At 47.9% G+C, this 25,754-nt stretch overlaps 1 protein-coding gene across 8 annotated transcripts in view; it reads right to left on the reverse strand.

The window, feature by feature from the left end:
* Positions 1 to 25,754, reverse strand: part of ARHGEF9 (Cdc42 guanine nucleotide exchange factor 9) — a 201,798-nt gene that overhangs the window by 43,744 nt on the left and 132,300 nt on the right. For all 8 annotated transcript variants that reach the window (XM_054075197.1, XM_054075192.1, XM_054075195.1 and 5 more), the window contains 3 exons: positions 15,286 to 15,477; positions 5,717 to 5,896; positions 2,603 to 2,835 (listed from right to left, as the gene is read on the reverse strand). In XM_054075197.1, coding sequence (XP_053931172.1) covers positions 2,603 to 2,835; positions 5,717 to 5,896; positions 15,286 to 15,477 — 605 coding nt within the window. The remainder of the gene's footprint in view (positions 1 to 2,602; positions 2,836 to 5,716; positions 5,897 to 15,285; positions 15,478 to 25,754) is intronic.

Consider the following 25,754-nt stretch of genomic DNA (forward strand, 5'->3'; position numbering starts at 1 on the left):
CTTGACACATCTTCCTGCCATTCCCTCAGGCCCTGTCATTGGTGGCCAAAGAGAAGAGCTCAGTGCCTGCTCCTCCTCCTCCCCTGGTGACGAAGAGGTCTCCCCTCAGCCTCCTCTCCTCCAGGATGAACAGACCAAGCCACTCCACACATGGTTTCAACTCTAAACCCTTCCCCAACTCCATGCCCTCCTCTGGACACTCTGCTGTAGCTTTAGATCCTTTTTATCTTGTGGCGTACAAAACTGCACCCAGTGCTCAAGGTGGGGCCACCCCAGTGGAGAGTATTGTGAGAATTTGAGTTGGGTTGCCTGGAGGATTGTTGCCTCCCAGCATCTTTGAACATTTGAATTGGAGGAGCTAGACCACAGGGATGTGTGGCATAATCCATCTGTTTTCTTTGTTCTAAAACCATTCCTCCACGAGTCCATACTCTCCAGAGCATGTCTACACCAACAGAAACATGCCACACTTCAGGACTGAGATGAGGCACAACCCTTCACTGGCTTTCTGGGCAGCCGGAGTTTAGAATCTTAGAATGGTTTGGGTTGGAAGGGACCTTAAAGCTCATCCAGTTCCACCCCCTGCCATGGGCAGGGACACCTCCCACTGGATCAGGGGCTCCAAGCCCCATCCAACCTGGCCTTGAACCCCTCCAGGGATGGGGCAGCCACCACTGCTCTGGGCAACCTGGGCCAGGGCCTCCCCACCCTCACAGCAAAACATTTCTTACACATTGGTTACAGCTTCAGGGGTCTTCCTCTTTACTAGTGCAAGACAAGCAAACATAATCCTTCTTTCTTTTTTCAGAAAATGAAGACACAAGAGAAGTAAGTGTCCACAAACATGTCCTGTCAACGATACAATCCAGTAAAAAAGCTCTCAGTCTGAATCAATTGACTGTTGTTTAACCACAGGAAAGGTCTGAGTTTCCCTAGAATATGACTATATCTGATTACTTAACAACATGTTGATTTTAAAACATCCCAAAGGAAAAATAAATGTACTCCCAAAATAATTCAACCCCTGTGCAATCACATTGTCCACATTCCCTTTTGTGGTGCTACCAAAGTACTCTGAGAAGGTCACTTGAAACCCAGACCTCTTGTCTTCGAGGCTGCTTATGCCTTCCCATTGTCAAGCTGCATCCAAATTCCCACTGTAGGTGCTGTCGGGACATCACATGGCTGATAAGTAAAAACAGCCTCAACATTTGGGATCCTATAGCTGGTTTCCGATTCCCTGATGTTACCAGAGTCCACTCCAACTCCAATTTGGTCTTGGTATGAAGAGAAAATCAGAAATGTGTTCTGGAGCCAAATGCATGTCCAAAATGGTGATTTTCAACTGGGCATTCAGCTACTGTGAATCAGTCAAACGTGTGAATCCGGTCAAAGCACATCAACGCATCTCTTCACTCACATCACGTCTCTTTGCTCTTTTAGAGCTGGGTTTGGGGAAAAACAAAAAGATCAAATGCTTGCAGAAGTTTCTGAAACATCTGTGGTCTTTTTTGTTCTCTGAGGCACAGCTTTTTAAATTGGTTTAGGAAAAGAAAGCAAATTGGTGAGGCAGGAGAAAATCTGCTCTTAGGGGGCCTGATTCTTCTTTCACTTTATTTTTATAGTAGTACATCCCAAGTGATACCATAGGTCTGTACTACACGAGGGCAGGGAGTTGATTGTCCTCAGCAGCAGCAAAAGAGACTCTAGATATCTTGGGGAGTAGAATCATAAAATTGTTTGAGTTGGAAGGGACCCTAAAGATCACCCAGTTCCACTCCCTGCCATGGGCAGGGACACCTCCCACTGGATCAGGCTGCCCAAGGCCCATCCAACCTGGCCTTGAACACCTCCAGGGATGGGGCAGCCACAAATTCCCTGGGCACCCTGGGCCAGGGCCTCCGCACCCTCACAGTGAAGAAATTCCTCTTTATGTCTCGTCTAAATCTGCCCCTCTCCAGTTTCTACCCATTGCCCCTCGTCCTATCACTACAAACCTTTTTAAATAGTCCCTCTTCAGCTTTCTTGTAGCCCCTTCAGGTACTGAAGGTTGTTATAAGGTCTCGTTGGAGCCTTCTTGGGGCTGAACAGCCCCAACTCTCTCAGCCTGTCAAAGAGAAGTAATCAAACTCCTCTGAACCTGAACCCAATGGCAAAATCAGCATGGAATCAGAATGAAAAGCAGAGCAGGTTTTGAATTATCCCCAAATCTGAGCATGTTCAGGTTTGAGTTGTGGATCCTGGCCCTCTACTTGCTACACGCTGAGGTTTTCTGCTGGCTAAAGGAAGCAGCCTTTCTGACCACAGAATACTAATTAGATGATTTCTCTCATGTAACTGTAGCATCAGGAAAGTACATCCAAGGGTAATTAGTTCCCATGTCTGATGATAACAGAGATGAGTTTGGCTCCATTGGGAATCAGTACTTTGAGAAGCTTTCTAAACATCTGCTGAACCTTTGCCCTACTTCAATTTATACAAGATGTCACCAAGAGAAGAGCTAGACAGAAAAAACCAAAACAAACCAACTCCTGTGTGTGTGGAGAAGCCATGTGAACGAGCAGTGAGAAAAACTCTTTCATGTAACCAGAGAGAGGCGTACCTGTGGTCCTGCGCGGTGTACTTGAGCAGCTCCGCCAGCTGCAGGGGGTATTTGCAGATCTTCTGCACTGGTGTCAGAAGGAAACCGTCTATGGCAATGTCGATCATCTGCTGCAATAGACGGCATGCTTCGAAGAAATGCTGGTACCTGCTATCTTTCATCAGCTTGGAGAGCTCCATGCATGCATCCAAATGATTGTTACAGTACTCAGAATAGATCCAGAAGCCATCTTGCTGTGAGAGGCAGGAGAACAGGGATGCACACAGAAGGGAGGACACGTCAGACAAGTACTGCAAGCAGTCAGGCACCACCAAGACAAACACGTTACAACTAAAGAAGAAAGAACACTCCAAGCAGGGGGAGGAAAGACTGATTCTAAAGTATTTTTCCTGCACAGAGGAGGAGCTGCAGGGTTGCTCTGTGGGGAAAGAGAGGCAGAGAGGGACCTGCATACGGACACAACACTGAGGTCTCTGTAGGAACAGGGTAGGTTAAAGGGAACCCCTACCCACTGCTGTGGGTATTCTCAGCTTCAAATTGTGCACTGGGGTTTTCCTAGGAAAAGGTAAAGGTAGAATGAGGCAGAGCTCCAGACTTGGGTAATACAAGAAGAAAACCTTGTTTTCCCTGAAAGACCACAAAGCACCTGGCAAGAGTTTAGGATGTGGGTGTATCTGAAATTCCCTCTGCCAAAAGGAACCCAAGGCATCAGCCACTGTCTGTATTCCCCCAAGATCAGAGAGCAAGAAAACACCAAAGACCAGAAAAAGAAAGGAAAGAAAACACTGCATGTGTCCACCCACCCTTTGCTCTAACAAGTCTTTTGGTCCTAATTTTGTTGGAATCTCCTTTTTCATAGAATCACAGAACGGTTTGGGTTAGAAGGGACCTCAAAGCCCATCCAATTCCACTCCCTGCCATGGGCAGGGACACCTCCCACTATATCAGGTTGCTCCAAGCCCCATTCAACCTGGCCTGGAACCCCTCCAGGGATGGGACAGCCACCACTGCTCCGGGCAACTTGGGCCAGGGCCTCCCCACCCTCACAGCAGAACAATTCTCCCTGAGATCTCTTCTCAATCTCCCCTCTTGCAGCTGAAAACCATTCCCCTCATCCTATCCCTGCCCTCCCTGATCCAGAGCCTCTCCCCAGCTTTCCTGGAGCCCCTGTCAGCACTGGAAGCTGCTCTAAGGTCTCCCCACAGCCTTCTCTTCTCCAGGCTGAACAACCCCAACTCTCTCAGCCTGTCCTTGTATGGGAGGTGCTCCAGAGCTCAGATCATCTCCGTGGCCTCCTCTGGACTCGCTCCAACAGCTCCATGTCCTTACTGTGCTGAGGACTCCAGAACTGAGTTTCTGCCTTCGCTGACCACAGCTGGGGCCATGGCAGTTTGACACCCTTAACTCAGGCTCCATTCCTCTGGCCCACACTAACAAGGGAGATGAAATGTCAAAGAAAGGCTGCTCCGGACGGAAGACAGACACAAACCAACTGCCCAATGCCATGCATTAAGACTGTACTTGAGACAGCCTGAACACGAGCCCTGTGTTGCTGGTCAACAGCTTGAGATGCTACAGCAGGTTGTGGCCAAAGTTTTACAGACTGTAGAAAGGACAGATTCTGCCTTTAAAAATACATGTAACCAGCAATTCCTATTTCCCAGTCCCATAAAGGCCCAAGTAACCTCCCTTTCTGGAAACAGAGGAGCCTAGTTTCTGTCAAATCCCCATAGCTGACCAAGAGCCAAGCACTAAACACCTCTCTCTTCCTCAAGCAGATGAGGAGCAAATGCTTTCCAGATCCCTGTAACAGGATCTCGGTGTCCTCATCCCTCTGTTTCCCAAATGGCCAACCAGGGACATTTCATTAGGAGCTTATTAGCCAGCTTTCAGCCCCTGTCCTGATGACAGATGAGTGTCAGATATTGTTCTAAAGAACAGTCTTAATTCTTACTATCGTCACTATAACCGAAGTGACAGCACAGCCTCAAGCCATGAAGTTTTAGTGACTAATTGTCACCAAGATTTCTTACATTGTCCTAGTGCAGAGCTGGAGTAAGATGCTGCTTTGGAAGCAAGTAGCAGGGATTGCAGACTCTGATAAAAATAAGCAATGCTGATGCCATCATGCACCTTCTCACAAAGAAACCTACCTTCCAATAAGACTAACGACGCTTCAGAGATGCTGTGACCCTTTCTAGGGTTGCCGCGCTGAAGTTTCATGAGCAACTATCAGGAATTTCTCTAACTCAGTGAACTGCTGCCAGCTCAGTCCTGGCTGTCAGTAACAAGGAATCTGTATCTGGTGCTGGAGCACCTCATACACAAGCTCTGATCAAAGTTTCATTGTCCCTAAAGGAAAGCCTAGAACAGCAGGACTATCATTTTCTTGACGTTTCCTGACATATTTATAACACCGGCCAATTTATCAGCTCCTGTCATACATGGCTTATGTGACAGAACAAAGGGATGGATAAAAGCCTCCAGGACTATATCGTCAGCTCAAATGTCCTGTTCAGCGTGAGCAAGTACCCTCTGCCCTGCTCCTACCTGGGCAGCCAGAAGCTCAAGCTGGCACCTCCCCACCCGGACCCACAGCTCTGCAGGGGAACGCAACTAAAGCTGCATCCATACAAATACGTCTCGGTGCCATCGCAAAGAGCCCGGGTGTTTGCTTTCCTCTAATTTATTTTTTTGTATAATGCACTACTAAGGTTTCCTTTTACTTCTCTGAACTCTCTTACTCCTTCCAACCTTCTGGTCATCCATGACATGGACAGAATGGCCTGGGAGCAGGTTTAAATCATATTCTTGAGAGCAAAATAAAGTGGAGGGCATGTACCTACATAATGTGAGCAAGGGAGGATGTGAAAAGGTGTCAGGATTCAAATGTACTGGGGGAGTTATCCAGTTATATGCTTTGCTTCGAATTCTCCCTTCACTTGTATCTCACGGAGTAAATGGAAGGCCATGGAGCATTCTGTGGTACATAACCAGAACAGTCCTGATGCACAATACTTAGTCTGAATGGTTCCTGCCTCCTGCTGTTCTCTGCTATTCCCCTCCCAACCACCCACCCCAAAACTCCCAAATAAAAACGCCAAAGTAACTTACGTGTTCAAGGAAACAAGGTCCAATTTCACTTAGATGAGGATCCTCGTTGTTGTACTGTTTCTCCAAGTCCCGGACAAAACCCATCTGAAATCTGTAGATATCTTCAATGTTACCAAAGATGATCTTTAGTTGTTCATCACTGAACATATCCCTTCTCTTCCGGCACTGCTTTAAGTAACCCTGTAACGAATAAGAAATAACAGTCCACAAAATAACCCAAACACTTATACTAAGGCTTTTCTTAAGGAAGGAGCAAGTGAAAATAAAATCCACTTGTTATGACATGACAGCTTCACAGAATCACAGAATGGTTAGGAGGGACCTCAAAGCCCACCCATTCCCACCCCCTGCCATGGGCAGGGACACCTCCCACTGGATCAGGGACTCCAGCCCCACCCCACCTGGCCTTGAACACCTCCAGGGATGGGGCAGCCCACACTGCTCTGGGCAATCTGGGCCAGGGCCTCCCCACCCTCACAGCATAACATTTCTCCTTAAGATCTCATCTCCATTTCCCCTCTTTCAGCTGAAAACCGTTCCCCTCATCCTATCCCTGCCCTCCCTGACCAAGAGCCCCTCCCCAGCTTTCCTGTAGGCCTCCCCAGCAGTCATCTCTGTAGCCTTCTCTGGACTTGCTCCAACAGCTCCATGTCCTTCCTGTGCTGAGGACTCCAGAACTGGATGCAGGATTCCAGGTGGGGTCTTACCAGAGCGGAGCAGAGGGGTAGAATCCCCTATCTCCCTGCTGGTCCCACTGCTCTGGATGCATCCCAGGACATGGTTGGCTTTCTGGGCTGCAAGCAACCATTGCCAGCTCATGTTGAGCTTCTCATCCCCTAGCACCCCCAAGTCCTTCTATTCAGAGCTACTTTCAATCCATTAATCCATCTTGGGAGGCGGCACAGGCAATCCACCCCCGTGTCATTCATTGTTGTCCCTCTCCCCTCCTCCCCCAGTTATCCAGTATTGCATTGTCTGAGACAAAACCAGGATGAACGTTGTACCGAGTGTCATTGCAGTGAACCCCACAGGTGATGCAGTGGGATGGGGAGGTGTTTTGGCTTGCCCGAGCAAGGGAGCCAGAGCTGGAGCAGCCCAAGCTGCTGATCAATGCAACCTAGAGGAAAGCAGTATCATTTTAGCTGTGTTTCCTGTACCACCCATTCCATTAGCAAAAATGCACTACTCCAAATGTTGTAAAATGAGGGAGAATTTTTCTCCTTTTTTCTCAACTATTACCTTTAATCACTTTTCTTCCTTTAAGTGGGACCACAGGAGAAGGCTTTGAACCCCTCTCTGTACAAACATCAGGCTCCCTTACTGAGTCTACAGACACAGAAGTCAGATGGAGAGAGAGCAGGAAGAAGGATGTAAAGAGTTTAAGTTAACTCTCCAAAACCACATCGTGACTCTGCAGTAGATTTGGGAACAACTCAGATCTCTTGTGTCATGGTCCAGGAGGATCCTTTTACGATTGCTGGGCATCATATTAACACAAATCAGTTGGCAACCACTGCCCTGAAGACCTCCTGACCTAAAAAGGCTGATTGAATCAATATTCTGGCAAAAAGCATAACACACCAAGGGCTGTCTACCTCACTGGTTTGCTGACCCAACTTGCCACCTTGGTTTCAGCTGAAGCGTGAGGACCTCTTCAAACATACTTCCTTGAAGGACACGTGGTCTGGGTGACAAAGAGAGGCTCTGGATGCCCAGGCTCTGCCACCATCCTGTGTAAGACATTGAGCAAATCACTCCATCCCTGCTCTGCTTTGTCCGTCAAGACTACTCAGACTAGAAACTTTGTAAGGCCAAGTATCAGCCGCTATGCTGGCCCGGGCTGGACTGCAGCATCTTGACTGAAAAGAAACTACATGAGGGTCATCATGAGATGACTTTGCATTCCTTTATTAGATAGGGAAGGGAAATAAATACCAACAGCTCCAGTTGAAGGGCTATATTTGGGAACACTAGGTGCTTAGTCACACAGAGGAACTGCCAGCTGGTGACACACAGCTGCTGGGCCACAATGCGGACTATTAGAGCGCTATAATAAACTGTCCTTCAGCCTCACCATGTGGTTCCTGGGAGGGAGAACGTCAAACAAATGAAGGATAAATACAACTTTGGCCAACCTGGCAAAGAACCAACCTGTGCTATGTCCAGCTTAGCTAGAAGGATGCTGTTCCCCTGAATTTGTTGGCTTTTCCAGCTGGGAAGCTTGAGTTATGGAATACCTTTGGCATTTACTAAATCTAGGTCTCCTTCCAGGAGCTCCTTGATGAGTCATTTCCCTGGGTTTCCCTCTCATTTTTCAAGGCCAGAAGGAATGGGAGCAGGCTGGTTCCCACGATACAGGACAGTTGCAGGGCAAAGAAAAATTGAAACCACCAAGGAATAATGCAGAATATCTTTCCATGCTGCTTTTCATGTTTACCAGCTTAACTAAGAACAGCTTTTGACAAAAAAGAGACAGAAGACGTGCACCTGCCCACAAAGTCAGGCTCTTTTGTGACAGTGGCTTTGGTGTTCACAGCAGAGTGAGTGCCGCAAGCCATCCCTGTTAGGACCTTTGCCCTGCTCCACGCTGCAGGCTGCCTGTGAGCCAGCTGCCCCTCCCGCATTCTTCTCCGTGAAATCACTCACCAGATGATTTATGTGAACATCTTTCTGCCCTGGGGTTGCTATTAGCTGCGACTACGGTCTTGAATATTCCCTGTACTGCTGGTACTGGTTCATCACCTTGCCCGAGCCACATGTCTCAGAGAAGATGAACCAGCAGACTTCTGTCCAAGCACCTATTAAGGGCAACAAAGCTGTGGAAGGGGCTGGAGAACAAGTCTTATGAGAGGAGGCTGAGGGAACTGGAGTTGTTTGTTCTGGACAAAAGGAGGCTGAGGGGAGATCTTCTCAGTGTCTACAAGTCCCCAAAGAGAGGTTGTAGCGAAGTGGGTGCTGGTCTGCTCTCTCAAGTAACAAGTGATAGGATGAGAGGAAATGAACTCAAGTTGCACCAGGGGAGGTTTAGATTAGACATCAGGAAAAACGTCTTCACTAGAAGAGTTCTCAGGCACTGAAACAGCTGCCCAGGGAGGTGATGGAGTCACCATTCCTGGAAGGATTTAAAGAATGGGTAGAGAAGGTGCTCAGGGCTCTGGTTTAGTAGTGGACAAGTATGGTTGGTCACAATGATCTCAAAGGTCTTTTCCAACCAAGTGATTCTATAAGTCCATGATTCCATAAAACCACAGGGAAAACAGAAGAACATGTAGAGTTCCCAAGCCTTATTCTCTCTCCAGCTTGGATAGCTGGTTCCCAGCACAAGCCAGGAAAGGGGAGACTGAAGATTCATATATAACATGCAGCAAGAGCCAGCTCAAAGGCTGCTGCATAGTTTTTCCAGTAAATTTACTTCTGTTACATAAAACAATGTCATATTCCTTCTGTTCATCCCGTCAGTTTGCTCAGAGAAGGGATAGCTGACTGATGAGCAGATGTTGGAGAGTGTTTTGCTCAGTGAATACCTAAAAATAACTCTCACACTGTCTCTCTTTAAAGTACTTTTCAATGTAGTCCCTGAAGTATAGGAGAAAGTTGGAAAGTACTTGCAGGAGCTTAAGTGCTAAGTTTTCTCCACCCCAGAGTGGGTTTACACACAGTTAGGAGAGGTGGCCAATCCACTCATCCTTCTTCTGTCCAGCTGTGAGCACAGTGAAGGAGAGAATAAGGAGATGACAGCCACTGCAGACTTTAACCACAAAGGTTCTTGTGATGGATGATATTCCAGTTTCTTACCAATTCTGAGCCAGTTTCAGGGAGACACTGTCCTGTTGCCCATCCCTCAGTTTGGATGAACACCATTTGAGCTATCAAAACACAACAAGCAGTGCTCACAGCATCCAGTGTGCTGATATGCACGTACCAAGAATAAGCACAAGAACAAAGCTGAGATGAAATTGAAAAGGCAAACTAGAGACATGTCTGACCACAGGCAGGCAGGACTCCAAAGCACTTACTCCAATACCAGTCTACTGCAAGTCCTGAATGTCAGGCACTGAGACCATAGAATCAATCACAGAAATGTTTGGGTTGGAAGAGATCTCAAAGCCACTTCCAACCACTGCCATGCAGGGACATCTCCCACTGGATCAGGGGCTCCAAGCCCCATCCAACCTGGCCTTGAACACCTCCAGGGATGGGGCAGCCACCACTGCTCTCGGCAACCTGGGCCAGGGCCTCCCCACCCTCATAGCAAAACATTTCTCCTTAAGATCTCATCTCCATTTCCCCTCTTTCAGCTGAAAACCATTCCCCTCATCCTATCCCTGCCCTCCCTGATCCAGAGCCCCTCCCCAGCTTTCCTGGAGCCCCTTTCAGCACTGGAAGCTGCTCTAAGGTCTCCCCGCAGCCTTCTCTTCTCCAGACTGAACAACCCCAACTCTCTCAGCCTGTCCTTGTACAGGAGGTGCTCCAGTACTCAGATCATCTCTGTGGCCTCCTCTGGACTCGCTCCAACAGCTCCATGCCCTTCCTGTGCTGAGGACTCCAGAGCTGAACTCAGGGGTCCAGGTGGGGTCTCACCAGAGCAAAGCGAAGGAGCAGAATCCCCTCCCTTGCCCTGCTCATCACACTGCTTTGGATGCAGACCAGGATACTATTGTTTTTCTGGCTGCAAGCACACATTGATGGTGCAGGGGCCCATCTATATATAAAATAAAGTCCTACAGAAATATAATGCTGTTCTTCAAAAGGACAAGAAGCAGCAAGTTCCAAAACAGAAAACTGAGGTGCACAAAGCAAGCTGGGAAAGACAACTACAAGCAGCACTTTGGGGAATACATCTATGCCATGCATATGTGCCCATGTCTCCAAAGAGCTTTTTGCAGCTTTGCCCTCCAGTTGGGTAACAACAGACAAGAAACCGGTCAAATAAAAGGGCCAGGAGCTACTCAGTGATGGTTCTCTTAAGTAGGGTCACATTGCTGCCAAGAAGGTCTTATGCTGCTTCACTCTAGGGGAACACGAAAAGTGGGTTTTATCCATCTCCAAGGATGAGTCAGGCTAATGCCACACAGACCACGTGAAAATCTGTCCCATCAGTTCTGCACAACAGCCTCAGTTTGACACGCTAAGATGCAACGAGGACGATTTCCACACACCATCCAGAGCTGTTCTGGCATCTAAGCAAAGCTTAGGTGGAATCCAGTCACCATTATTAAAAAATAAATTCAAAGTGAAATTACTTGGCAAAGAGCAAAATGCAGCCCCGGCAGCTGGCTGCCCTTTCTAACCTCCCACCCTAAAATTACTCATCACAAGAAGGTTTCCTTTGATTTCCCAGTTGCCTCACTGTTCCCATGCAAGCTCTGTCACTTCTCCCCCTAACACCTTCGTAACCTTAGCCTTGTCTTCCTAATCCATGTGCTGGTCCAAATCCTGCTCCTTTCTCAATGCACGGCATCCTGCTCTTTGCAGCCTCCCTGCACCTCACTCTTCTCCCTGCACTCCCCACTGCAAACTACAGCTCCATTCACCTCCTTGGCCCTGACCTCATGCCACACCACAGACAGACTCTGCCCTCTCCAGCATCCTCCCAGATCCAATCCCAGGTGCCAGGGGATATCTTTCCATGCCTGGTGATGGTCCTGTGTATATGTGGTGCTTTATAGGTGCTTTACAGGACAGTGAGCGAGTAGCACTGCCTGTTAGTACAGCAATGGTAACCCATTATAAAAGACTAGCTTGCAACAGCTTGTTTTATTTCTAAGCTGTAACTGCTAAACCTGAAATTCCTATTCCTGGACATTACCTTAAGGCTGAATTTTTTTGTCTTTCTTTCCCCCCTTGGTGATATTGCAGAATTATGATCCACCCACTCCTGGTAAAGCAGTCATTTAGAGTCAGAGCAGTTTGGGTTGGAAGAGGCCTTTACAGGTCATCCTGTTCCCCCCTGCCATGGGCAGGGACACCTCCCACCGGATCAGGGGCTCCAAGCCCCATCCAACCTGGCCTGGAACCCCTCCAGGGATGGGGCAGCCACCACAGCGCTGGGCAACCTGGGCCAGGGCCTCCCCACCCTCACAGCAAAACATTCCTCCCCAAGATCTCTTCTCAATTTCCCCTCTTGCAGCTGAAAAATGACCCCCCAAAATTCTGTCCCTGCCTTCCCTGATCCAGAGCCCCTCTCTCCAGCTTTCCTGGAGCCTCTTCCAGCACTGGAAGCTGCTCTAAGGTCTCCTCACAGCCTTCTCTTCTCCAGGCTGAACAACCCCAACTCTCTCAGCCTGTCCTCGTCAGGGAGGTGCTCCAGCCCTTGGATCATCTCCGTGGCCTCCTCTGGACTTCCTCCAACAGCTCCGTGTCTTTGCTGTGCTGAGGACTCCAGAACTGAACTCAGGGCTCCAGGTGGGGTCTCACCAGAGCAGAGCAGAGAGGCAGAATCCTCTCCCTCTCTGCTGGTCCCACTGCTTTCGATGCAGCCCAGGACACTGTTGGCCTTGTGGGCTGCAAGCACACATTGTTGGCTCACATCCAGCTTCTCACCTACCAGCACCCCAAGTCCTTCTCCTTGGGGCTGCTCTCAATCACATCATCCCCCATTCTGTTTTGAAACTGAGGATTGCCCTGACTCAGGTGCAGGATCTTGTATTTGGCCTTGTTGAAACCCATGAGGTTCAAATGAGCCCACTTCTCTCACTTCTCCAGGTCCCTCTGGATGACATCTTGACCTTCTGGCATGTCAGTCACACCACTCACCACAGTGGTGTCATCAGCAAACTCGTTGAGGGTACACTCGATCTCGCTGTCTATAGACAGTCCAGGGAAACCTCTACATTTTACTGCTAATGAAAATCTTCATAAACTATTTCACAAAGCAGCAGTCAGTCCTTCCTACTCAAAGCAAAGGCAGAGCAGAAGCAGTCACCAGGGCAGCAGAATTTTGCTGTGATGAGGAATTCCCCTCCAAGCCAGCGGCTTCATACAGATCTTGGCTTAGGCAGGTGATTTTCATCTTGGTGCTGGAGAGCTGGTGAGCTCCTGACTTGGCAGGACCAGCACCATGGGTATTATGAATAATAACACAGTGTATAATAATACAGCAGCAGGCAGTGGGAATACATCCTGAAGCAGAAAAGAGAAATTGGAGGGCTCTTAATCACCTAGCAGAGGCCACAGCCCTCTGATAACAACCACACATATTGAGGTGCCTCACTGGTATCAGTATTTGTCATTCATGGTAGCTCAGCAACAGGAGTAGAACTACACACTGCTAAACTCAGTATGATATCAGGCTCAGCCTTCACCACCCAGCCAGAACTCCACTGTCATCCCCTCCAACACGTCATATCACTACTGTTTCTCCTGACACCTTAAAATCAAGAACAAAGGGAAGAGAGGAATTTGCCACTGTCAACAGCATTTCTGCACCTCATCAGCAGTTGTCTAGTGTCTACCCGTTCTTCGGCACAAATCACACCTCTGTACAAATCCATGCGGTAGCACTGGGAGGAGCCCAAGCCGGCCGTGTCGCTCCGTCTCCAGCTCAGTTCCTCTTACGCACAGAGAACAGTCATGTCATGTTCTGCCAAACGCCTGCAATAACATAGCTGTCCCCGAGCCTTCTTGAGGCAAATGGATTGCTGTGATTAAACTGAGCACAATGAGGCTCTCTCCAAGAAGGGACAGCCCATCATTTTACAGGTGAGAATGCCCATGTCAGTCCTCCTCTTTCTTTAAGAGAGGCAGATGAATCATTTCCTGGTGCTCTAATGGAGGTAAGATTTAACCTCTCAGTACCATTTTGCATCACACAGAGCAAGGCAAAAGCCTTGGAGGTCTTTTTTATATCTGGAACACATTGTTAGGAGCTGTAAATCTGGGTCACCCCAAAGATTTCACTGAAGCTGTACCCATCTGTACCTCCTCAGAACCTGATCTGGCACTAGCGCAGTGACATGGTTGGAAATGGAAGTTCCCATTAATGTAGTTTTTAGACAACACAAACGTGGGAAAAGAAACATGTGGAAAAGTTCCTGCAGTCCTTTCTTTCTCTGATTGAAATAGCACAGCAAAATTAAGCTCATTTGTTCCCAAATTGAAATCCCAAGACTATTCCATATTTGAAAAGACACATAGATGTTTTCTGGGTGGCTGCTTTGCTTCATCAATGGGAAAATAGCAACTACGAAGGGAAAAATTTTTCTAAGTAGAATCCCCCAGCAGCTTCAGCACATTCACTCTGCAAGGACTGGACAATGATTTGCTAAATCCTCAAGACTCGGAGGGATGAGCTGAAAGCCATTGACTTTGATTTTAGTGCTAACAAACCTCTGCCTTAGTGCTAAGCAGATGCTCTGCACACAGTGCCCAAGCTGTCCTGCAACACTCTGCATTCTCCTTCCCTAACACCCAGCATTGCATGCACTGCATTCTGAGCTCAGCTTCTGGCCCTCATTCTGCATGACAGAGGACAATGACCTCTGGGTCGACCATTAACATAACAAAGAACCAAGTTGAGGATGTGTGGGGTCACTCACCAAAGTTGATGTCCTTGCTGGTTTCCTTACACGGGTTAAACATAACATACTGAGTTTCCCCACTGTGAAACCACTTTGCTATTGATCTCACCGTAAGAAGTTTTAAGCAACACCACAAAGATGGGGAAGGGTCTGGAGCACAAGTCTTATGAGGAGAGGCTGACGATACTGGGGTTGTTTAGCCTGGAGAAGAGAAGGCTGAGGGGAGACCTCATTGCTCTTCACAACTGTCTGAAAGGTGGCTGGAGAAAGGCGAGTGCTGGTCTCTGTTTCCAAGTAACAAGTGACAGGATGAGAGAAAACAGTCTCAAGTTGCACCAGGGAAGGTATTGGGTAATAGATTGGTATTAGGAAAAATTTTTGGTCCAAAAGATTGGTATTAGGAAAAATTTTTTACTGAAAGAGCAGCAAAGCCCTGTCAGAGGCTGCCCAGGGCAGCGGGGGAGTCTCCATCCCTGGAGGGGTTCAAAAAACGTGTAGACATGGCACTTTACGACATGGCTTAGCAGGCACAGTGGGGTTGGGCTGGCATTTGGATTGGATGAACTTAGAGGTCTTTTCCAACCTTAGTGATACCATGATTCTATTCTATGACTCTAAGAAAAGGAAAATGGGGGCCCTCCTGAGACAGAAGAAATTGTAAATCCAATGTGAAAGACACGATGAACTGATTGGTTTAACTGATTGGTTTAATTACAATCTCATTTCCTCAATCACAAGTTCAAAAGTAGATGGCATTGGCTTTTAATTAAGAAGAACACCTGAAGTATCACAACCTCATCATTTTTTAGTCAAAGAGGTATGGAAAAAAGGTCAGAAAATTGTACTTTTAGTTAATACAAACTAAAGGTAATTATCAGATCCAGCAGAAAATTCTCAGAAGTATCAATACTTATTGACAGATGCTGCTCCTCTATTAGACAGTGCATTGCATCTTTTTTCACCACGATCCAAGGACAAACCCAGTCCTCATCTTTCAATAGCCCTGCACCACTCCTGCTGCAGAACCCCAGCGTCACAACCTCTGTGTACCTCACAAATGTCCTTGAGATGCTTGATGTAGTGGCGCTCCGTGCTCATGATTTCATTAATGACATTGGCTCGCATCTGGTCTCGGTTCTGAACAGTCCTGCCAAGACAGAGGCAGTCGGCGCTTGGATCCAAATGGCCATTCTGCACATCGCTGGTTCCCTCCTCCACTCCATCTTCTTGGTTGACCCATAGCTGTGAGGAGAAGAGGGGAGAGCAAAAGATTCACTCATAAAAGCCTCAAGAAGCCAATGACTAAAAGCAGCTTGCATGACTCCAAGAGAAACTGGACTGACTCCCTCCTTACAGTTACAGCAATGCTCTTGCCAGCGATGCACCATGGTGCTCACAACAGCTTAGAGCCCAGACAAGCTGGTTTTATACTGGTGCAACGAGTCCTAAATGGTTCTCCAAGTTCCTCTCATAAGCGAAGCAATTTCAATTGTTGACAGCTTTGATCCCAAATATCAAATAATGGTGCAAAAGGGTAACTGGACTGTTGGTTGCTGTCAAGTGCTCTGGACCAAGACGTCCATATGGACAACAGATCAACCTAAAGAAAGCTGCAGTTTCTAGTGTAAAGTTCTGCTGGTCTCAATTCCCACACACCATCAGCTGGGGTCTGTCCAGAAAGGAAGAAACCTCTGGGACCAGGGGCAAGCCCTTTACAGGTGACTGATTTAAGATCATAGAATCGTTAAGGTTGGAAAAGACCTCCAAGACTGCTAAGCTCATCCAGTCCAACCACCAGCCCAACCTCACCGTGCCTGATAAACCATAGCCCGAAGTGCACCATCTACACCTCCATAGATGCACACTTCACCACTGCTCTGGACAGCCTCTGCCAGTGCTTCACTACTCTTATGGAGAAAAAAAATGTGCCTAATATACAACCTAAACCTCCTCTGGAGCAGCTTAAGGCCAGCACCCACCTCACTCCAATCTCTTATGCAGCAGTTGCAGAGAGTGATGAGGTCTCCCCTCAGCCTCCTCTTCTCCAGGTTAAACTGCCCCAGGGCCCTGAGCTGTTCCCCCTCTGCTCCAGACCCTTCCCCAGCTCCGTTCCCTTCTCCTGACGTGCTCCAGGCCTTCAATGTCTTTCTTGCACTGAGGGGCCCAAAACCGAACCCAGGATTCGAGGTGTGGCTGCACCAGCACCAAGTCCAGGGGGACAATCCCTTCCCTGCTCCTGCTGGCCACCGCACGGCTGAGCCAAGCCAGGATGCTGGTGGCCTTCTGGCCACCTGGGCCACTGCTGGCTCATGTTCGGCCACTGGTGACCAACATCCCCTATATGTCGGTTCAGAAATCTGAATGATGTGAACATCAGCTCATTTGTGGCGCTGAGTTTTCTGTAAACTTCCCAGGCTGGGATTCGTGAATGAGCATTGATTTTCATTTCACAGCACCTTTCCTCATCATTTCACATGAAAAGCCTTTCTTGCTCGGGCAAGTGTTCTATCTCAGCATCCTGAGCTTGTGATTCCTAACCCACACTGAGATCAGACTGCCTGAATAGGCCTCCTAAACCCCGAGGGAGCTGAGGGCATCTTTGGACAGGGCACCAAGCACCCCTGGGTTCTGAATACTCTAAACTGGAAAAAACTGCAAAAAGCAATGAAAAAGGATCACTGCATTTGCAGCACACTGGATTTTTTTTTCCATCATCAAGTAAAAACCATACATTAAACTTGTAAACTCAACAATGATGCTGCCTCCAACTGTATCCTGGGCTGCATCAAAAGAAGAGTGGCCAGCAGGGCGAGGGAGGAGATTCTGCCCCTCTGCTCCTCCCTGCTGTCAGACCTGCTCTGGAGTATTGTGTCCAGTTCTGGAATCCTCCGCATAAGAAGGTGATGGAGCTGTTGTAACGGGTCCAGTGGAGGCTACAAGGATGATCCAAGGGCTGGAGCACCTCCCATATGAGGACAGTCTGAGAGAGTTGGGGTTGTTCAGCCTGGAGAAGAGAAGGCTCCAAGGAGACCTTGTAGTAAACTTCCAGTACCTGAAGGACCCACAAGAAAGCTGGGAGGGACTTTTTATAAAGGCTTGTGGGGATAGGACGAGGGGCAATGGGTATAAACTGGAGAGGGGCAGATTTAGACTGGACATAAGGAGGGATTTCTTCATAAGAGTGGTGGGGAGGCCCTGGCCCAGGTTGCCCAGAGCAGTGGTGACCTCAAAGCCCATCCAGTCCCACCCCCTGCCATGGGCAGGGACACCTCCCACTGGATCAGGGGCTCCAAGCCCCACCAACCTGGCCTTGAACACCTCCAGGGATGGGGCAGCCACCACTGCTCTGGGCAACCTGGGCCAGGGCCTCCCCACCCTCACAGCAAAACATTTCTCCCCAAGATCTCATCTCAATCTCCCCACTTGCAGCTCAAAACCATTACCCTCATCCTCTCCCTGCACTCCCTGATCCAGAGCCCCTCCCCAGCTTTCCTGGAACCCTTTTCAGGACTGGAAGCTGCTCTAAGGTCTCTCTGCAGCCTTATTTTCTGCAGGCTGAATGACCCCAACTGCTGGTGTCAGACTGGCAAAGTGACCGGGGTGAGCAATTCACTCTCATCAGTGACACTGACTGTAGTGGAGGCTCTGCTGTGGAAACCTCAGGGCCACCCTCATAAGAGAAAATGGGCCAGAACTGGAAAGCATGGAATTGCAAGGGGAGTCCTTCAAGGAACATATCCTCATGACAGCTTTATTGGCATTCCAAGCCAAATATATTTTGCAAATCTAGCAGGTTGGTTGAAGTTTAAAATAACTTCCCATCCTACCTTCCTGCTACTATGAAAAGGTATTTTGCAGCTCTCCCAAACCAAACTGGAACAGCTTGTAACCAAGTTTCATTATTCAGTTTGGCAACAGAGGGTATTTTTAAAGCCCTGTCTCCTGGAGTTAAGCAAAATTTCAATCTCCATTTAAAGAATAAAATAGGAAGATCTAATCATAATTGGGTGGGGTGGGGGGGGGGAAGAGAGAGAGCTTGAAAGCACGAACCCTAAAGGATTTGAAACTCTGAAGAAAAAAAGCAGTCTTGCAAACTTTCATGATTTCTGAAAATCTCAGAATTTCGTCTGCCCTCTGCACACTACAACCTACTGGAGAGCATCCAGAGGAGGGCATGGACTTGGGGAAGGGAAGTGTGTGAGGAGCAGCTGAAGGCACTTGGTCTGTTCAGTCTGGAGGAGACTGAGGGGAGACCTCATCAAGCTCTGCAGCTTCCTCACCAGGGGAGGAGGAGGAGCAGGTGCTGAGCTCTTCTCTCTGGCTACCAAGGACAGGACCCGAGGGAATGGCAGGAAGATGCGCCAGGGGAGGGTTAGACTGGTCCTTAGGAAAAGGTTCTTCATGGAGAGGGTGGTGGAGCCCTGGAACACCTTCCAGGGAAGCAGTCACAGCACCGAGCCTGACAATATTCCAGCAGCATTTGGCCAAGGCCCTCAGCCCCATGGTGTGAGTGTTGTGGTTGTCCTGTGCAGGGACAGGAGTTGGACACGATAGTCCCTATAGGTCCCTTCCAACTCAGAGCATTCTATGATTCTAGGATTCTATAAGCACTCCCTGTTTCCATTCCTGGGATTCTCAGGAGTCCTGCTTTTTTCCTTAATGGAATTTTTGCTCCTTCCTGTTAGGATTCATATTCCCAAAGGGGAAAAAATTACAAGTCTAGTCTAAAAAACTTTTGCTTTCAATTAAAAACAAATGTCACAACTGTATTGCTAACAGAGGAAGACGAAGGTGCCTTCCCCCGTGCCCTTTCCTGCCTCGGCTGCTGAAAGGATTAATCCCATCGTACTGTTTAAACACTCCTGCTTTCTGTCTTAACCTCTCCAGTTCTCTGTAATTCAAGCACGGATCATTCTTCCCGGAGATCGGTTGTAGTCTGCACCATGACTCACACCAGATGAGGTACATTGGCAGATTCTCAGTTGACCCTGGGCCAGGCACTTAGACCAGTGGAGGCTTTCCCCATCTATAAACAGGGATAATATACCAGACAACAATATAGTTCATTAATATTTTTGAGGTTGACAGACTTCAGGTTGAAGTGCAGGGCATAGAAAATCTCATGTGTAGTTTGAAATACGGACTTAAATGCATCTCTTTGGGCTCACTGCACTCCTGTGCTCGCCTGTGAGTGACAATTTGGCTAGACAGACCTTCGTCCTGATGCAGCATGGCTGGGTTTGCAACTCCAGCTCTCAAATCCACCTGTGCCTGTGCAGACCAGGATTTGGGCTGTGCTGGGGCAAGGGAAGGCTGCACTTAAAGCGTTAATTGTGTCCTCTGACCCATCACCACCACCCCAAGCCAGATCCTCTCTGCTTCACTGACCTGCTCGCTCGAACTGCAGTGATGGTGGGCTGCAGGCAACAGTGAGGTGGAAGAGGCAAACGGGGGATGACACTGTTTTTTCCCAGTAACTTATTAAATGTCATATTTAGTTGACAATGTCATATTTAGTTAGACAATGCTGCAAAGGTTCCTATTTTAGCACAGTCCACAGTCACCTGGAAGTGGGGCCTTTGCTATGTTTTAGGCACACTCAATTCTCCGAAAATGTTTCCCTGACTGAAATGCTTGACCTCGGTTGCTGCGAATAACAGCTGACATTCCACAATGGAGAAAGGTTTCTGCCTTCTCCAGCTCTTCCAACCTACACTGGACATAAACACATAGATTTACCTCCCTCTCATAGCAAGTACCTCTTTGTTTTACCGAAGAAACTTCCAGACTCGAGGGCCCGAGGGAATGGCAGGAAGATGTGCCAGGGGAGGGTTAGGTTGGACGGGAGGACAAGGTTCTTCTCCCAGAGGGTGGTGGAGCACTGGAACAGCTCCCAGGGAAGCAGTCACGGTGCCGAGCCTGACAATATCCCAGAAGCATTTGGCCAATGCCTTCAAACCCACAGTTTGAGTGTTGGTGTGTCCTGTGCAGGGACAGGAGTTGGTCTCGATGGTCCTTCTGGGTCCCTTCCAACTGAAGACATACTCTGATTCTAAAACTCCGGTCTTCTCCCAGTTTCACCTCATCTCCCCAAGCTTCCCTGCTCAGGCTGGGTGGCTGCCACTGCTGTGAAGCTCCTCTAGGGCTTTTCATGGATCAGAAGTGGGACTTCAGTGCCATGACAGGCTGTCAGCTCTGCCGCTCACTTGGATTTCAAAAAGTCTCACTAGGCTCCCATCCTCCCCTTCTCAGGAATTAGAGTTTGTGGATTAGCACAGTCCAGGCTTTGGCACAGCAGCCTGAACTACTGCATCAAATGCCATTCTTTTTTGTTGTTGTTGTTAAGAATAAATAATAACAACTGCTCAGCAATCATGAACAATCCTACAACAACAAATCAGCCTTTTTAAACACCTTTGCAATGCAAAAAACCCCAAAATGCATGGATCTCCTCCATACCATTCAAATGGTCCAGCGTGCCAGCCAACAAAGCCTGCCCTGAGAACCACTTCAAACGCTTTGTATTAAGAATTAATTAAAAGAAACCAAGGAAAAAAAAAACCTACAGGGAGAGAAAAATTCAGGTTGCATAACACTAGTCCTAAGTGCTATTTCACACCGAAAGGCCACCATGCATGTGGAGAAGAACAGGCTTATCATGAGGCTCACAGTCCTATTTCAAAATCCAACCCTAATTAGGGAGTCATGACCAGCTCTTGACTTACATAATAACTTGCAGAGGCAGATGAAAGTAAAACAGCCAAATAAAGAAGCCCCTTTTGCCTAAGGACCCAATTCTGGGAGCCAGGGAGCGCCGATCATTTCACTGCACTGCTTAATATTATATGTGATTTATATAAAACCTGTGGAAATGTGATTTATCAATTTGCAGCTATACCCAAATGGTGCATAAAATCACGAAATGGCACCATTCCAACATTAGCTGACCTGTAATTATTATATGTTTAGACTGCTGAATGCATACACTGTATATAGAGGACATTTTCCTTGAATAGGCACTGAGGGCTGATACTCTCATAATAATCAGAAAGCATGATAAAACAAACACTTTACCAGCCATCTGGATTATTAATCTCCTTCCACTGGATATTCACAAGGACAAAACTAGTAGATAATGTGCCATCCTGGATTCTAGCTCGCAATTAAAATACGTGGTAGATTAATGATACAGGCAGATCCTTGCAGAGAGCTGTCGCCATTCCACTGAATCTCTGCTCATCAGCAGCTTCATAACCAACATGGGTGAGAGCAGCCCAGCCTAGTACCAAGCCTGGTACCAAACAGTGGGATTACAGAGCCATCAGCCCTTCAACGAAGGGTGCTGGGAAACACAGACCATCTCCTCCCTGTACTCTCTTCCAGGACAAGGAATGGAACATTTGGCAGTGGAAGGAAAGGCAGCTGAAGCGAGTTAGTTTTCTCTCCTGTGGTCCTACCACGATTTTCTCCCACATCTTGAATTTTTCCCTCTGTGATTCAGCTCCAGCATGACCAATCTTTGTTTCTCTCCAGTTCACAACCTCTTTGACACCTTCTCCCGCCCTCCTGCAATTCCTTAGCTTCAGCAAACCGACTTCCAGATCTTCCTCTCCCCTCTAAAACTCTCCATTCCCAACCCCAGAAGCTCCCTTTACCCAAGAAGAGAAATAACCCTTTACTTGTTTCTGGAAAAAGAGAAAACGGCACACTACAGGGATGGCTTCAGATGCTGTATCCATGAAACGTGAACAAGAATGCCTCGAAAGAACTTGCCCTGTTGTTGCTCACTCTGTTTCCTGCAGTTTCAATGCAAAGTCCCATGGGCTGGAGCACCACTATGTAATAAAAGTTGCTTGGTAGCTCCAATATACAGGGTGCACAACGCTATATACACCAAAATATTGTGAGTTAGGACTTGGCCCTCCCTGTTTCCTAAAAATGAAAAGCCCCTGGTGTGTGATGCTACATGTGATGCACAATCAAAGAATCATGCAACCATTAAGGTTGGAAATGACCTCTCAGCTCATACAGTCCAGCCATCAGCCCAACCCCACTGTGCCTGCTAAACCCTGTCCTGAATGCAAAAGGGAAGAAGGAATATCCAGTGGAAGACCTTCCAGTACCTGAAGGGGGGCAACAGGAAAGCTGGAGAGGGGCTATTCATAAAGGCTTGTGGGGATAGGACCAGGGGGAAGAGGTATAAACTGGAGAGGGGCAGATTTAGACTGGACATTAGGAAGAATCTCTTCACTATGACAGTGGTGAGGCACTGGAACAGGCTGCCAAGGGAGGTTGTGGCTGCCCCATCCCTGGAGGTGTTCAAGGCCACGTTGGATGGGCCTTGGGCAGCCTGAGCCAGTGGGAGGTGTCCCTGCCCACAGCGGGTTGGAACTGGATGAGCTTTAAGGTCCCTTCCAACCCAAACTATTCTATGATTCTATGAATGTTCAGCTGCTCCAGCAACTCGCTGCAGAAATGCTTTGAGGTCAAGGAAACCACTGCTTCATTCAGAGGAAGGTTTGTCTCCACGATCATTTTGGTGCAGAGCATGGAAGGGGTGGAAAAGATTTCTGCCTAATTTGCTTGATTCAAAGAATGGCCTCAAAACACAGGTTTTGCACCTGCAAGCCAGCTGGTACGTGGAAGGGACCAAGTGAACCTTTGGGAGTCTGATGGATGCTGAGCTGTCGAGTGGTATAAGTTGTCCTGTTAACAGCAGCTGCAATTAGCACAGGCAGCATTTAGCTACTAAAATGCTGGTTGACTTCAAAACAAACCCCTCAATTTGTCTGCAGTGCATCCTGTCGCTATAGCGTGCTGCTCGCGCTGTGTGTGATACCTCAACCAGGAGCTATTTTTATGCTAGATTTGCCACGAGAGAATAAAATCTCCTTTATAAGGCACGGACTGCAGCAGACACTGCAGCACAAACCGGCTGGTTTGTCCAACAGGTGAATGCTACTTCAGCAGCATCTTCTCTTCCCTGGAAAAACTCACCTAGACGCCACTACGACTTGCACTAAGTAAATGCTGATGCAGTGACTGAAGCGGAGGGAACAGCAGGCGAGCGACGTACTGTTGTGTAAAGATCCCTGCACATATAATGAAATTTTAAGAGGTAAAAAGCTGCAGGAGGGGAGACTGAGAAGAGATCTTAGGAAGAAATGTTTTGCTGTGAGGGTGGGGAGGCCCTGGCCCAGGTTGCCCAGAGCAGTGGTGGCTGCCCCATCCCTGGAGGGGTTCCAGGCCAGGTTGGATGGGGCTTGGAGCCCCTGACCCAGTGGGAGGTGTCCCTGCTCATGGCAGGGGGTGGGACTGGATGGGCTTTGAGGTCCCTTCTGATCCAAATCATCTATTGATTCTATGAAAAAAAAAGCAGGGCAGCAAGACATGGCCTAATGATATTCCCAAAGCACTTTGCCAACACCCTCAAGTCCTTCAGTGCCAATGTCTGGGTTGTCCTGTGCAGGGACAGGAGTTGGACTTGATGGTCCTTGTGGGTTCCTTCCAGCTCAGGACATTCTGTGATTCTATAACACCTGCAATAGAGCCCAGACAACTTCTATGAGCAGAAGTCAAACACAGCTACCTCATCGAGTGTATGAGCTGTGAGGCACTCAGACAAGACTTGGGTTTAGTCTCCTACTAACCAGTACCTTCAAAGCTTACACCGATTTATATAGCACTTCTCCTTTAGCAGCAGAATATAAAGTGAGTCAAACGCAGCTTTTCGATAGGAAAGTCAATCTAAAATTACAGCACTTCGGGAAACCTAAGCAGGGATGAGGGTCAACAAGGAGCACTGCTACACAGATCCATCCTGGCGTTTTCTCCACTGTAAGAGGTACAGACCACAATGCATCCGTACATCACCTTCACTCAAGCCTTCAGAGGACCATTACCCCTCATATCTGCACAACAACCCAACAGCCACCAGATGTGGCAAAACCACCTCAGTTCCAGCTTTGCTCTTCAGCTTGGCTTAGCTAAACATAAGAAGGAAGGGTCACTGCTTTTGAGGAGAGAAGAAACATATTCTGGAAAGTCAGCCTGCCTCTTGGTATCCAAAGCGATTAATGAAGAGTTTTATAACAAAATAAATTCCTTTTTTTTTTGCCAAGCTGGGTGCATTCTGCTGTATCTCTTTGGAAAGATTTTACAGCATTAAACATCCATAAGCTTTCCATTTCTATTTCTTTCCAGTGGAAATGTGTCAGAGCCCAGACACGATGCCGCTTGGTTTCGTGTGCTTGGAGTGTTTGAATATCACCTGGGCCATTCTGGAGACTTGATGTTGGGCTCTGCAATAAAAACTGTTTTGAGACTCCCTGTATTTTCTAAAGGAAACCTTAAGGTCTGACAATTGATCCATTTGCAGTACCGGAGTATTACTCCCTGTACTGTATTCCTCCCTACACATGCTAACTTTATTTCTGGAGAGGATGCGGACATTGCATGTGTCATGTAAAGACAGCCCAAGGCAATGCCATCCACAAAGGAGAAAGGAGCAACAAGTAGCATCACCACTACAAGGATATGAAACCCTGTTTAAAATTCCTGCTGTTTTTTTTCCTCACCCTCTCAGAAGCCTGAAAGTTAACAGGGCATTCAAAGACTGTGTGCAGCTCATCCCAAGGTTGATTGTTGCACCCTGTTGTGTCCAGCATGCTCATGTGTGCTAAAATATAACATAGATATCTTCATCTGTCCTAAACCCAGTTCATTATTCAGCCTTAAACCTAGCTGTGGAATTCACATCTGCCTCTCTAAAGACTTATGGGGTTTCATAACTTCAGGTTGCCCAGAGCAGTGGTGGTTGCTCCATCCCTGGTGTTGTTCAAGGCCAGGTTGGATGGGGCTTGGAGCCCCTAATCCAGTGGGAGCTGTCTCTGCTCACGGTAGGGGGTTGGAAGTGGATGGGCTTTGAGATCCCTTCCAACCCAAACCATTTCATGATTCTATGATAACTTCCTCCCTGAGTGCATCAGGTTCCTGCAGGAAACCATTTGCCATCACTTAATAGCTCCAAATTCTACTTTTCCTATGCTTTTTGCCTTCCCCTAAAAGGGTCACTTTATCACCCAGATTCTCCTCGAAAGTTCTGTGCTCCCAAACCCGTATGACTTCCCTCTCTCCCCTTCTCCTCTAGTCAACTCCGTCTCCTATGAGGACAATGGCAGGCGCTATGCATGGAGACAACAATTTCTGTACGTGCAGACGATTCGAGTGCAGGGTTGTTTGCAACCCCTCAGCTATGCCTGTAAAAGAGGCCAAGGAAATCAGCAGGTTCTTGTTTTCCTCTGCACTTGCAAATGTGCATTTTTCCTGCTATGAGACTTAGTGAGCGCCAAAATGCTTTGCCAAAGGTTTTCATATGGTCTGGCTGGAGAGCAAGAAGCATCAGACGCCTCATTGTAAACTAGGTTTCCAGTCCAGTTTTCTGCTCAGAAGTGATTCAAATGACTTTTAGAGGAACCTGACTTTGCAGTGATCTTCAGCTGTACCTCCTGTTAGTTCCT

Source organism: Cuculus canorus, chromosome 10 (assembly GCF_017976375.1).
Source record: "Cuculus canorus isolate bCucCan1 chromosome 10, bCucCan1.pri, whole genome shotgun sequence".
Classification (NCBI taxonomy): domain Eukaryota; kingdom Metazoa; phylum Chordata; class Aves; order Cuculiformes; family Cuculidae; genus Cuculus; species Cuculus canorus.